General features: G+C 35.7%; 1 protein-coding gene and 1 long non-coding RNA gene across 4 annotated transcripts; one reads left to right on the top strand and one right to left on the bottom strand.

The window, feature by feature from the left end:
- Positions 1-2,787: 2,787 nt before the first annotated feature.
- LOC124294610 lies at positions 2,788-12,727 on the bottom strand. The gene is made up of 3 exons (XR_006904520.1): positions 12,488-12,727; positions 11,834-11,954; positions 2,788-2,832 (listed from the first exon to the last, which is right to left on the bottom strand). It is a non-coding gene; the product is annotated as an uncharacterized LOC124294610 (long non-coding RNA).
- LOC124294609 lies at positions 3,223-5,120 on the top strand. Of its 3 annotated transcripts, none has more exons than XM_046740595.1 (3): positions 3,223-3,366; positions 4,268-4,556; positions 4,634-5,120. In XM_046740595.1, the coding sequence occupies exons 2-3, from the start codon at positions 4,268-4,270 to the stop codon at positions 4,732-4,734; spliced, it is 390 nt and encodes a 129-aa protein (XP_046596551.1). In that variant the 5' UTR covers positions 3,223-3,366; the 3' UTR covers positions 4,735-5,120. The 3 variants fall into 3 exon arrangements, with proteins under 3 accessions (XP_046596551.1, XP_046596550.1, XP_046596549.1); XM_046740594.1 differs by having other exon boundaries at positions 4,261-4,556; XM_046740593.1 differs by lacking the exon at positions 3,223-3,366 and having other exon boundaries at positions 3,901-4,556.
- Positions 12,728-14,616: the final 1,889 nt, after the last annotated feature.

Raw genomic sequence — 14,616 nt, 5'->3', positions numbered from 1 at the left:
CCATTTCTCTCCTGTTGGTCCTACGCTGTTTTCTCTGCGTTTTCTGAGTTCCTGAGGGTCCAATCAGTCAGGTGAGGGTCATACAAATCAATTCTGAGACGAAAAATTGATTGGTCAAAAAAAAAGGAAGCTTAACCCCTTTGTATTTTTGGCGAAAATTTTCGCGATTCCGAAAAGTGCGGGAATAAATTCTTTATGGCACTATTCCGGCGTAATTTTGCGAGAAAAAACGATTAAGCGCAGTCTCAATACGCTGCGATCAACGGATCAAAAGTTACATCCAAAAAACCAGAACCTGTGTTTTCGACATTTTTCAGCAGGTGCTTTTTCGCTCGCCATTTCTCTCCTGTTGGTCCTACGCTGTTTTCTCAGCGTTTTCTGAGTTCCTGAGGGTCCAATTAGTCAGGTGAGGGTCATACAAATCAATTCTGAGACCAGAGATTTTTTGGTCAAAAAAAAAGGAAGGTTAACCCCTTTGCATTTTTGGCGAAAATTTTCGCGATTCTGAAAAGTGCTGGAATAAATTCTATCTGGCACTATTCCGACGTCATTTTGCGAGAAAAAACGATTAAGCGCAGTCTCAATACGCTGCGATCAACGGATCAAAAGTTACAGCCAAAAAACCAGAACCTGTGTTTTCGATATTTTTCAGCAGGTGCTTTTTCGCTGGCCATTTCTCTCCTGTTGGTCCTACGCTGTTTTCTCTGCGTTTTCTGAGTTCCTAAGGGTCCAATTAGTCAGGTGAGGGTCATACAAATCAATTCTGAGACCAGAGATTTTTTGGTCAAAAAAAAAGGAAGGTTAACCCCTTTGTATTTTTGGCGAAAATTTTCGCGATTCTGAAAAGTGATGGAATAAATTCTTTCTGGCACTATTCCGACGTAATTTTGCGAGAGGAATCGGTTGAGCGCTGTCCCAATACGCTGCGAGCAACTGATCAAATTTACAGCTTGAAAACAACAGATCCTCATCGTCGCTTTTCTGTCGTTGGTCCCACTCTCCTTCTCGAGTGTCTTCTGAGGTCCTACAAGTCCAACAAATCGCAAAGAAATACAAAAATCACGTTGTACTGTACATCAGTTGCGTTTATTTAATTGTGGCTGCAATGGCATGATTATTATTATTATCATTATTATTATTATCATTATTATTAGTATTAATACTATTACTAATATTAATGTTATACTGACTGTTGTCATTGGAATGTCGGTTTATTTATGTCGGCAAACACCTGTTCATTTTATTCAACTTTTATAAATTCCATTTCACTGCGAGTTCTTACTATGATATAATGTACACATTTAATATCCGTGAATGTAGAAAATGTAAAAACAATGCTAGGAATTGTAACAATGACATATGTATGTGTTACTGCATAGTTCATAAACAAATACGTATTACAGTTCAATATAGTTCAGGATATAATTTATAAATCATATATAAACCACATACATTGGGACACGGAGTTCATGAATTAGGCTTTGGAGTATCAATAAAAATACTTGAATTACATATTATGCATGGTTGTTATGATCACCCATAAGTTTTTTTACACCTCCGTACACAACGTGGTGTATCCTTGATTAACAAAGGAATCCCTATACTTTCAGTCAGAATTAGGCGAATTGGAGGAATTTCAGCGTGTAACTGCTCCTGGTATCCGGAGAATATCTGTACCGAGGAGGTCGCTTGAAAACCTCCAGTTAGAGTAAGGCAAATCGAAACTGAGCGAAATTTTACTCCTGGTATCAGGAGCGTATCTAAGCCAAGGAGATCGATAAAAGACAGGGACAAATTGATTGACAGCATGCGATGTACAAGAAATTCTTTTTAATTGTTTCTTCTCCACTTTCGCGACATGACTGCCGCGACGTTTGAAATACGAATTTCTGGTGTCCCCACAATTTAATTAATCTCGACCCTACCCTGCCCTGCCCTACTCTTCCCTACCCTACCCTACCCTACCCTACCCTAATTCTACTTTAATTCTACTCCAAGTCCCACTCTAACTCCTACTGCGACTCCTAACACTCCTACTATTACACCTACTCCTACTCCTGATCCTGATCCTACTCCTGATCCTACCCCTCCTACTTCTTATCCTATTCCTGATACTACACCTGATGCTACTCCTACTCCTACTCCTACTTTTACTCCTGATCCTACTGCAACTCCTACTACTCCTACTTTTACTCCTATTTCTACATCTACTCCTGATCCTATTCCTACTCCCATTCCTGATCCTACTCCTACTTCTACTCCTGATCCTACTTCTTCGCCTGATCCTACTCCTACTCCTGATCCTACTTCTGATCCTACTCGCACTGCATCATATATTATAAAAATGTTAAACTCATTGAGCACAAATCCTCGTCTACCTCGTTCTCCTCCTCGTCCACCTCCGACCACCTCCAACCACCGCCAACCACCTCCAACGACCACCGCTGACCACCTCGGGTTATACCTTGAATAGTAATAAATATTTCTATCATTAGAACACATCAAGAATATTGTGTAAGGAATAATGTAATTTTCCCATTGACATATTTGACCAAAAAGGTTATAAGAACATTCTAAAAGATTATAGAAATTTTATGTCCGCATTGAGAGCTACTGAATTTGGGCTTGCGTGAAAAATGAACTGACATAATTTATTGTAAACGTGACAAGTTTATCAATTGCAGATAAAATATAATTACAATTGCCATTAAATATTATAAAAATGTTTCACTCACCGAGCACAAATCCTTGTTCTCCTCCTCGTCTTCCTCGACCACCTGCAACCACCGCCAACCACCTCCAACGAGCACCGCCAACCACCTCGGGTTATACCTTGAATAGTAATAAATATTTTCTCGTTTACGACGACAACGAATATCATGTATCGCCGACAAGCCGGTAAAAAGTTACCTGTAAAATGTACATTTTGAACCTGGAAAACGGTATACTCAAGTAGCTTACAACGGACCGATTCGAAAATTTCTCGTTATTTTGAAAACTAAATAATCAATACGTGATTCCTTTTATGGGCATCAATATCGACGAGGTAATCTTTGGAAATAAATCCCAGTTCATTTTGTAATTTCTAAGTCAAAAGTTCTTGTGAAGAAAACTACCCAAATAAATGCAATGCAAAGGAAGATCAGTGTTGTTGAAGTTTTGTCGTCAATACTTCGAGCAGTTTACCAATACGCGCAATTCATAAAGCAAACCAAAAATATATAGTCTAAGAGCCCGCGACGCCCAGACCTTCGTTATATTATGAAAGCTGAAAATTCTTCTATATATGTCCCCTATACAGGTATAAGCAAACCCAGCCTATACAACCTGGGCCGCGGTGGCTTTGGCAGGTAACAGGTAGTAAAGGTGAGTAAAATTGTGTTTCAAATTTGTGATAGTATAAAACTTAGTTTTCATATATTTTAACTTACAATCATATTAGAAACCACCTTGTCTATTGGTGGACACTTAGGACGGTAACAACCCCTTTCCAGACACCCTCACAGTCTAATTATTTATAAATCTACTTTCGTCATAGTATAAAATCTGACTTTTATATATGTATGTTATTCAGAAAATTATGCGAATGATGTTTCCACAATCCCCAGTCACTTCGATGGTTCCCCTATCTTCCCAGACACATTGAAGTCTACTCCAGGCGTGCGCGCGATGAATATACATGTACGTTGGTGCGAGTGAAATAGCGCGATCTATACTCTAGATTTATCAAGAAAATTAATTATGTAGATTTATAACGGATTAAAAAAGTAAATTTTAAAAAAATAATGAAAAAAAAATGTTCATATCAACAAATTATGAAATCAACAATATAATAATGCGATTCATTACGCTATTAACTTTTGCAAATTATTATTAAATTTTTTATTCAACTAAAATTTGAATTTTCTCAAGTGAATTTTATGGAATCAAGTTGTGATTTAAGAAAGTTGTAAAACAACATTTATCGATAATTTTTTTTAAGTATTGTGCAGAAAATAATAAGAAAAATCGGCAGTTGATGATAAAATCTTGCCTGGTTTCCACGCCATTAAAATACAATCCGGTATTATTTGGAAAAGGGAAATTGAGACCTTATAAACTATTAAAAAAATTCGACGAGTCCCAAAAAGCTTTTATTAAGTTTGGCGAAAGCGAATTAAGGGAGGACAGCGATGAACGGAAGAACGTGTTTAATAGTATTCAGAAATATATATGCAGTGTATATAATGCTCGGAATGTAATTGATGTTGATGCTGTTAGACTTCAGATGTTTACAGACTCGTATAAAGTATCTGATATCAATGAGGCTTTCAATCGAAAAAAATTGAGAAATTTTGATGCTAGCAGTTTACCACCTTGTAAAAATGAGCTACTGCAGCATTTTTTACGAGCTAATTATATTTGTGCGATTTGGGACAATGCTCACTTAAGTAAACCTACTTCACGTAAACCTGAGAATAATGGCTGGGTACCGGAAAGTGGTCAATACCATTTTAAATGGTTTGAAGGAGATCAGCTACCTAATTATGTCAGTGATTCTCTACAAACTTTGTCAGGTATGTTACAATGTTCAATGTTCATAAACAAATTATCGGCTATTCATAATTGTTCTAAATTGCTTTAATTATTACAGAAGCTGTTGAAGATAGTGACATTGATGAGGACAAATCCACAGAATGGAGTAGCAGTGATGAAGATAATGGATATACCGACGATGACGATGGAAATAATTGAATTTTTTTTTTAATTTAACAATACATGTTTGAAACTTTATTTTTTTACTTTGTTTTGTGATGGCTATAATTAAAAGTATAATTTAATTCTTTTTCCATTGATTTCATTACGATCTAAATTATTTTCTCTCCTTATAGTAAAACCAACATACATACAAATTTATCTCCTTAACTTCAAACTTCTAGAATTTTATCATCAACTGCCGATTTTTCTTATTATTTTCTGCACAATACTTAAAAAAAATTATCGATAGATGTTGTTTTACAACTTTCTTAAATCACAACTTGATTCCATAAAATTCACTTGAGAAAATTCAAATTTTAGTTGAATAAAAAATTTAATGATAATTTGCAAAAGTTAATAGCGTAATGAATCGCATTATTATATTGTTGATTTCATAATTTGTTGATATGAACATTTTTTTTTCATTATTTTTTTAAAATTTACTTTTTTAATCCGTTATAAATCTACATAATTAATTTTCTTGATAAATCTAGAGTATAGATCGCGCTATTTCACTCGCACCAACGTACATGTATATTCATCGCGCGCACGCCTGGAGTAGACTTCAATGTGTCAGGGAAGATAGGGGAACCATCGAAAGTGACTGGGGATTGTGGAAACATTATTCGTATAATTTTTTGAATAACATGTATAAAAGTCAGATTTTATACTATGACGAAAGTAGATTTATAAATAATCAGACTGTGAGGGTGTCTGGAAAGGGGTTGTTACCGTCCTAAGTGTCCACCAATAGACAAGGCGGTTTCTAATATGATTGTAAGTTAAAATATATGAAAACTAAGTTTTATACTATCACAAATTTGAAACACAATTTTACTCACCTTTACTACCTGTTACCTGCCAAAGCCACCGCGGCCCAGGTTGTATAGGCTGGGTTTGCTTATACCTGTATAGGGGACATATATAGAAGAATTTTCAGCTTTTATAATATAACGAAGGTCTGGGCGTCGCGGGCTCTCACTCTAATAGAACAACTGTCAAATTTCACCGACAAGATTTTATAACGTTGCAGAAGACGTTTTTCCGTTTCCATGGTTACACAAAATGGAGATAGTTCAGGAATGTAAATAACCACACTTGTATTTTTTTATACTGTTCATGTGCCGTCGAAGAGGTAAAAACCCCATGCAACAAGTCTCGGCACTTTTTCGTTTCGTGCAAGCTGAACTTGGCTACATCCGTAAAATAAGACCACAGGAAATCTAATCCTAAATCATACAATATCTGACTGAAATAAACCCAGCTTTTTTGTATCTGTCATGATGAAAATTAACGCACCCATAGCCCCATGCATTATGTTAACGTCTCGGACTTGTTTGATATCGGATTGACGACACGCCCAAACCGTAAAATTATACCCATCCCTTTGATTTAGTACTGTTGTTAACTTTCTGTGAACAGCTCATCTGTACAGCGAGTTCTATTTTTACCCAAAATCCAAACTGTCGAAGCTATTTTATTGATAAAAAAAATAATCAGAACGTCATGGTGAAAATCCAATAATTTCACGGTGTTACGTTAGGAAAATGGCTGCATTTGTAAATCCAAGAAATATGAAGACAATCGTTTTTCTCGAATAGAAGATATTTCGGAAATTAGAAATTTCATATTTTCACCATCAAGTCTCTTTTTTAACGAAAACGTTTTCAGGCGCACGGACAAGTTTTACAAATACCAAGTTCGGAAAGTTCACGATTTCTATTTTGCCATTTCATCTACGAACAAAAAGAATCTGTACAAGCTCCCGAAAAAACGAATTTTTGGTTCCGGAAAAGTCTTGGATTTTGAAGTATCTAATTTTATAACATCGTCGAATGTTTCCGTAACTTCGATTTGAAATTTCAACAATACATAGTCATGCCAGACAATTCTGCAATGACGATTCGATAGCCCGTACGAAGACCGAAGAGTCATAATTTCGATTATTCGTATTACGTACGGCTGCCTTATGAACAAGGCGAAAGTCAATCGAAACACCTGACGCAGGTGTTAAAATACCAGGACACGTAATTCGTTGAAGGAGACAATTACGGCTCGAATGGTGCCCATTCTATTTTTGATGATGCGTAGAATAGTTTTTACAAACGTCACCCAAGCTGCAGAGTATAATTTAAGCGCGTATGTTGCATTCATTCTGACCATGGCATTTATTACAGGATGTGACTCACGTATGATACTCTATGACAATCTAGTTTCAGCTCTAAGATACTTGAATTCTTCATTTTTATCTATATCTTCCAATTTTAACCGTTAACAAACTATACATTTTTCGAATTTTTATACACCGAGTGTCCTGATTTTTTCAAGAAAAGGAGTAGAGAATTACAGATTGGACAACGATTCAGTTCAGTTCTCAATTCCATAAAAACAGTTCTACATTACGTTTCCTAAAACAATTAGAAACCAATTCTATATCTGTGAATCGACGATCAATGTCTCCGATAATATTTGTAACAGCAATCAATTGACAGGAAATACTGTTTCAAATATAAATGGCTTCGAAATATCAAGTAATTTTCTAATTTTTTGCCAGAATATTGTGTCACTGGTATTCAATGCGCTTACAAATAAAAAAAATTTTTTTTCAAGTCTAGCATAGCGGTTAGAACAGCAAAATCTTCAGTTTATACGATCGGAACTGTTTCACGTTCTCTCACTTATTTCTTTTTAAACAATCCAGTCAATCGTTTAATTCATCCATTTTAAAGACATCCAATATTTCCACTCCTTGGATATCGTCTTTGACACAACATCTGGATGGTCTTTTTCTCTTTAGATGTAATCCAAATTGGCTAATTTTAAAAGTCACAGGAAAGCATGACTCGAAAACAATTTTGAATTATATTCCCATTGGCTTTTTATTTACTGACGCGCCTATCTCTGCATCCAATAAGCGTGGCCACCTACTATAATTGACGTTATAGACAAACGTGCTCGCAGTATATAAAACGGAACGGACCTCGTTTATGTAATTCCTCTTGGCCACCCACGCACTGAATTTCCACCGTACTTATAGATTAAGACAAATCCTGCAAAGTAGATCCAAACCTGATATGAACTCCAATTTAACAAAACTTAATGTCCGGAGAATTTGGAAGTACGTGATTTCGATTCTAAAGTCTAAGCTATAAATATTATAAACGCAAACGTAAAAATACTAAGGAATGCTCCGAGTATTTATCGTAAGAAGAACATTTCCGAATATTGTAAAAAAGTTAATTGTATTAAGTCAAAGACGATATTTTCTTCACACTAAGAGAAATTTCATTTATTACAGTTACTGGAAAATTTTAGTAAAACAGATATCATTGTAATAATGATTTGAGTATTGTTGGAATGACAAGACAATCTGGTACAAGTAACTGTTCAGTGTGATTATAAATGTCAATGCTACCTTTTCTGAATATTGCAATACTGAATCTGTTTAGTTGCACCAGCACCAAATCATCACTATAGTTAAAATAAAATATGATACAGTGGTCATAATTAAATGGAACAGTAACACATACTAAAGTTTTTAATTACAGATTATTATTTTGAACGCGGAAGTTACATATTTTTCGATCATGGTAACGAAATGAAAACAATTAAACATTGTCAAGTAAGCACAAGGGGATTTTTTGTTATTTAAATTTATGTTGCCGGAATACGTAGTATTTTGCATCCGCCCCACATTTGATTATGACGTGTGGCTCTCAAAGTTCAACTCATCGCCAGGGACATAGGTATACATATGGGGCATTCCAAGACATCTCGATCAAGATTCTAAGTCGACATCTCATTGTCAGATTCGCTTTATAAATTTTTGTATGAAAGTACTTGACGAAAAACGCAATCGCATTTTTTTCAAAATTTTTTTCGACCTAGCGTATCTGAAGTACGATTTAAAAACTGGAAAACAAAACCATTGTTTGAAATCTGAAAAAATTCGGAAAAATCTTACATAATATAACTAAATTTTTGAAACCTATGAGAAGATGGAGATTTCATAACTTCGAAAGGTAAATAAAAAAAATTAAAAAAAAAAAAAACATCATTATCATTGGATTTCATTTTTGGCAGAAAAATGTATATTCAGAAAAATATTATAATGAGCTTTTATGTTCATTCTTATGTTGAAAATGCAATCGAATAATAATATATATTTTTTGTTAATCATTTTATTTATCATTTCAAGTTATGAAATCCCCTCTTAAAAATTCTTTAAAAAATTTTGATCGCGTTTTTGTCGCGTACTTTCAGAAAAAAAAAAAAATGATAAAACTAAATTGATACATCGACTTAGAATCTTGATCTTGAGTTGTTACGGAATGCCCCATATATGTATAGCACATGCTTAATAATTTCGTGAGAATCTGATGAATCAATAAACTGTAGCAAGTTTTTGCCGGTTATAATTACGATCTGGCAAGTTTGGATTTTGTAGAAGGAAATCGTAGGTACGGACGACACGACGAGTCCGACGCTTCTGCTTCACGCATCGACCAAATCGTCGGCACGCATCTAATTGTAAATTTTCACCCACACTCCCTTCACTCTACGGATGCACTCGACACTTTGCACCAGACGAGCGACGGCTTATTGTTAGCTCGCGGTACGCTCGAGCTTGGAATTATGAAGCATCATCACGTGCGGAATGAGCTGCGGTCGCCTCTAATTGCAAGCCGTCGTGTCGACGTTCGCAAAAAACGAAACCGACCCACCCTGACTTTCTTGGCTCGATTTGAGAGTCGAGAAATTACGAAAACGCATTCGGCAATACACTGAGCGAAATTTCATTTGTTACAGTAACTGGAAAAATTTAATAAAACAGGTATCGTTAAAATAACTGTTCGAATATTGTTGGAATTACGAAAAACGACTTACACCTAACCATTTTGCGCTATTGTCGATCCTTTTTTGGTAATTCCTACGCAAAATCAGTTTTTGAGGTTTACTCTACTTTTTTAGTTAAATAAGGCGTCAATGTCAATTTATTCTTGCACAATCGTTAAATTTTCGCAACAGTTACGAGAAAATATAGCAACAGTGATCGTAATGAGAAAGAATAGTAACGAATACTAGACTTTCCGGTAACAGCTCGAAAACTAATTTTCATATTGTACCTAGAACTATATTTTTCGATTGTGGTAAAAAATGAAAATAGTTAAGGACTGAGCGGTAACCGGAACTAAAAATTTCTCTCAGTGTAAAAAGGAAACATCAACGATTCTTCTAAAATCACTTTTCATCTCGATGGGAATAAACGAGAAAATTACGGATCACCGTTCGACATCTCGGATTTATAAACACTGTTTCCAAACATTTGTTTGCTTCATTTTTCGAGTTTTTTTCTTCTACTCCTGATTTCTTCACCCCGTTTTTAACAGCACGCTAATAGCTGTTAAAAAATTCAGCAAATTCAAATGATTTTACCGGTTAAGAAATCATCATTTTTCAACTTGAGATGTACGAAATCATTCCAGCAAACGTTATAGAGAATAATTTCTAAATACTGTGTCAAAGTCCTTTTAACAAATATTGAAACATTGGATACGTTTCTTCGGAGTTACGAAGAATGAACTTCGTTACTGTTATGAGATCGGAGTAATTAATTCATCTCGCAGAAAAATCTATAAAACTTCTGCTAATTTTTGTTTTTGAACGGCTTTTTGAATTTCGGACGTATACCGTATACGTCGAATTAGTTTGAGTCGTGCAATTTGATCGAAGCCACGCTTTCCCATCGAATAATCGGCCTGTTGTATTTTTAACATTTAATCGCAAGCCTGCATCCGATGCGCCATCCTCGTGTAGGTTAAATTATAAGTATCTAACGACAAACTTGATTGCATCAGATTATCTAGATTCTTATCGATAGATTTTTTCGCTATTCTATTGCCCTAGGGACCTGAGTCTATAATTTAGCGATGGTTGAACTAACGACGTTGTTTTATCAATTTTATCTTCTTTCTTTTTCCCCTCTCTTCTCTCGCACTGTAAATTATAACCACAATTTACCTGCGCCCAGGTCTTCGCAACTACGTCACGGGTTCATTAAGCGAACTGCCGCGCGAAGTAAAAAGATAAATGTTTTTACATCCATCTCAACTTATTTCCGAATAGACTCACGATTTTTCCTATCATCGTATATCAACTACGCAATTAATTCTTACTACGAATCATTTCAGATTTGTTGTGGCCTTACAATATTTCAAGAGTGAATATGAAACTTCGGTTATTCTTCATCTTATTGCGAATAATGAGTATTCCGTATTTTTTTTTTTTTCTTTTTTTAAACGATAAGCCTAGATGGTTCCGTTTTTGTACTCACACCCATGTGCACAATTTTCACACGATTTTCTTGCATTTAGACTTATACTGATACGCGATAAATTCGACGAATTGTCGAATAAAAAAATTCATTACATACTATAAAGTGACAATTATCTGGAATGCAGACTAACGAAAATCTGAAGAAAATAATTCGCTGCAGAGAATTAATTTTCTGTATGTTTAAGGGCAAAATTCGAGTCCGTACGAAGCGGAGAAAAGAATTTAAAAAGAGAGAAGGACGTTAAATTAAATTTAAAAAAAAAAATGGCACTTATAGCCTTTTTTTATTCCTCTCTCCAATTATTACCCCATCTACGAGAGTCGAAAATCGAACGTCAAGACACTTTGCGAATTGTAGTGAAGTCGGAGCAATCTCCGGTGAAGCTACGACGTGTTGACAGTATAAAATGGACATTTATTAAACGAGTAAATAACGATAGAAAGATACGCCCTACGTAATCCGTTATGCATGTGGCAAAAGAGCCTCGAGGGTTTTGAGGATGAATGATGGAGGATATATACGGTAAGCAGATTAACTCAGAGGCCCGAGAGGCTGGACGATTAAATCCGTGGTTAAATGGAAATCCCGACTTAGGGCAAACGTCGACATTGTAAATAACGACCGGAATTATCTTCCGTGACATGGACTGCGAAATCATATCGTGGTTAATGATACGATGACGCGACTTTATAATTACGATGTGAAATAGAGGATGTGGTTAAAACGGATGTAGGATAAATTTTGACTTCCACAACTTACGCATCAACAATAGACTTCTTATCAAATCGTGGTTGCAAATCGGAAATGACGCGGAAATCTGCAAACCGCAATTCCGACAACAAGTTCAAGTTCATCTTCTTTCTGTTCCAATATGTGCATACTAGGGTGGTACAGAAAAAATGATTAACGATTTTTCACCGTAGCACCCCCCAAAAAGTTTGTCTAGGTTAATAGAAAGATTCTGTGAAAAAATTGAGCGTTCTACTTTATTTGGAAAATCGCGGTCATTTGATTTTTGACATTTTTTGGAATTTTCGAAAAAACACGTCGCAGCACTTCAATTATTATTTCTTTCCTGACATTTATATTCAGCCCAAAGATCACGATCCGTAACAAAACGATACATCAATCAGTAATCTTATTCTATCCTAAATTAACAGTTCATGTTAAACAATAACTATTTTATAAGATTGAATTAATATAATGAAAAAATCGTGCGTAGACTTAATATTACAAATGTCGGTGTTCGTAGCGATGTAAATTGATATATTATGACCGTTGTGAGCAACAAAAAAAAATTTTTATCCACAATTCTCCGTGAATTTGAAAAAATTTATAAAAGTGAAAAATCAACCGAGCGCGATTTTCCACGTAACGTGGAATGCTCTTCTTTGCTAGAACTTGTCTTTTAACCTAAACAAACTTTTTGGGAAGTCCCATGGTGGAAAACGGCTAATTATTGTTTTCCGAAACACTCTAATGCTCAAATAGTACTGCGATTCTTCCTGCAACCGGTAATAACGCGTCTCAAATGCGCAAGTTGAGCCAGTTTTAGAACATACAGGTACACGCAGGCAGTATAAAACTCTATTTTCCGCAACGTAAGCTCAGTCCGGGATATTTTTAGAGCAATGCGTTTCGTGTCAGGCTTCATCCTCGCCACTAGTTCACGGCACGTTGCATCGCGGCTTCGGTAGCTTTAAAGCCGCGTGTGTGGATGATGAATCGTGAGGGATGACAAGCTTCGCTTCTGCTTAGAATATTCAAAACTAAACATTGTTTAGGCAGCGGTTGGCTGGCTACTTGCGGCTGTAATCTTCGCGTAGATCGTGTGCACCGATTTATTACAACAGCATTGGAATTTTCCAGACTGAGAGAAATTTTTAGTTCCGGTTACCGCTCGGTCCTTAACTATTTTCATTTTTTACCATAATAGACTTTCAACCAATTCGAAGCGATTTGAAACGAAACATGTCTGAGCTTTTTATCTTCGATATAAGTTTTTTTCTATTTTTTTTTATTCTTACAAATTCTAATTACTACATGAGCTTCGGAATATGATAATTTAATAAATACTCAACGTACGACTATCTGGTAATAAAATCAATAAAAACCATGGATTTATGACTCACCGACCTCCTCAAACAAGTCACGAGTTCCTGCGTGCGTGCTTATTTTTCTTTCTACACAGGGTGTGCCATCGGCTATCTAAAGACATCACTCAAAGTCAGATCAGCTATCTCGTCGAGTTTTCCTACAGGGGTCGTCATCGCAAGGCACGATATATTTATCTGAAATATATTTTTTTTTCACCTGTTGCATTTTTGTGCACCTTTTTACTCCTCGCTTATTTTCTTTCGTACAACAGTAAGCATTGAACGCTTCGCAGGTGTGTCACTAAAACACTGCGAACAAAGGATCCCTTATCTCACTTCTTCATCTTCGCCTTATTACCTTGCACAATCTTCAGCACGTGATCGCGCATTGCGCTTTGTCAAAGCGCACCTACCTTATCATCTGAGTGATCGGAATACCGACGATTTTCTCGTTCGATAATTACTCACACACTTATCTGATTTACTACAATACCCGGTATTTCACTGCTTTACCTACTTCCTGATACGAGGCGCGGTAACGACGCTTTATTTTCTGGGATTCACCGCATTTAATGACTATCTGCACAAGAGATACTAATTTTTGAACGGGATACATGGTCGACATGCAGTTTGCTCGAGTTAAATTCTTTCGCTCATTTCAAATTTCGTTTAAATAAAAATTCCCAGCTTTTTTTCTACATACATGTATTTTTTTAGGAATTGAAATTGTAGCTTTTATTCTTCTCGCATCAAGGCGATGATGAAATGAAAAAACAGGAGAAAAAATGTGTTCACGATCGCAGTGATTGGAAAAATGAGAAGAGGTTTCGGTTGGTTAATGAGCAAAATTACGATTTATAATTCGGCCATAGTAATCGACTGTATAAATCTTTACAATGGTCGGGAATTAGCCGATTTTTCAAATTCCCATCGATACTGTATCAACTTGTAGGTATTCGTTTTTATTCCCACAAATACAGAACAAATGTCAGTTTAAGTTGAAATTTTCAGTCGTTTGGAACAGAATTTTGTCATATATAAGAAATCTTTTCATCATTTTGCAGAATTTTATGAACCTCGTTTACGCAACCACCTAGTATCTAAATCCTTTTATTTTTGTACAAATACTTGTTTGATTTGTTATAAAATTCGGTTTCCGCTTATATATTCAGTTATAGTTTTGTAATCACCGACAGACTAAGGCAATCTAGATATACCTAAGTAGATTTAACATTTTTGAAAGCGATTCAAGCAGGAACGTTATACATAAGAGTGTGGTGAAAAAGAAAAAACAACCCTCGACAATTACTCGGGCAGCTACGTATGCGCTTCTCGTCTCACGCCTTTACGCGTTATTCAATGCCTGCAGGAAGAGTCAAACGATAAATCAGAGGGTCCAAGTCCTCCGTAGCATTTTGAGTTACAAAAGGACGGTAATCGACGGGC

This window comes from Neodiprion lecontei, chromosome 5 (assembly GCF_021901455.1).
Source record: "Neodiprion lecontei isolate iyNeoLeco1 chromosome 5, iyNeoLeco1.1, whole genome shotgun sequence".
In the NCBI taxonomy this organism is placed as follows: domain Eukaryota; kingdom Metazoa; phylum Arthropoda; class Insecta; order Hymenoptera; family Diprionidae; genus Neodiprion; species Neodiprion lecontei.
The sequence above is the reverse complement of the archived record's forward strand: the minus strand, read 5'-3'. Positions and strand labels throughout refer to the sequence as shown.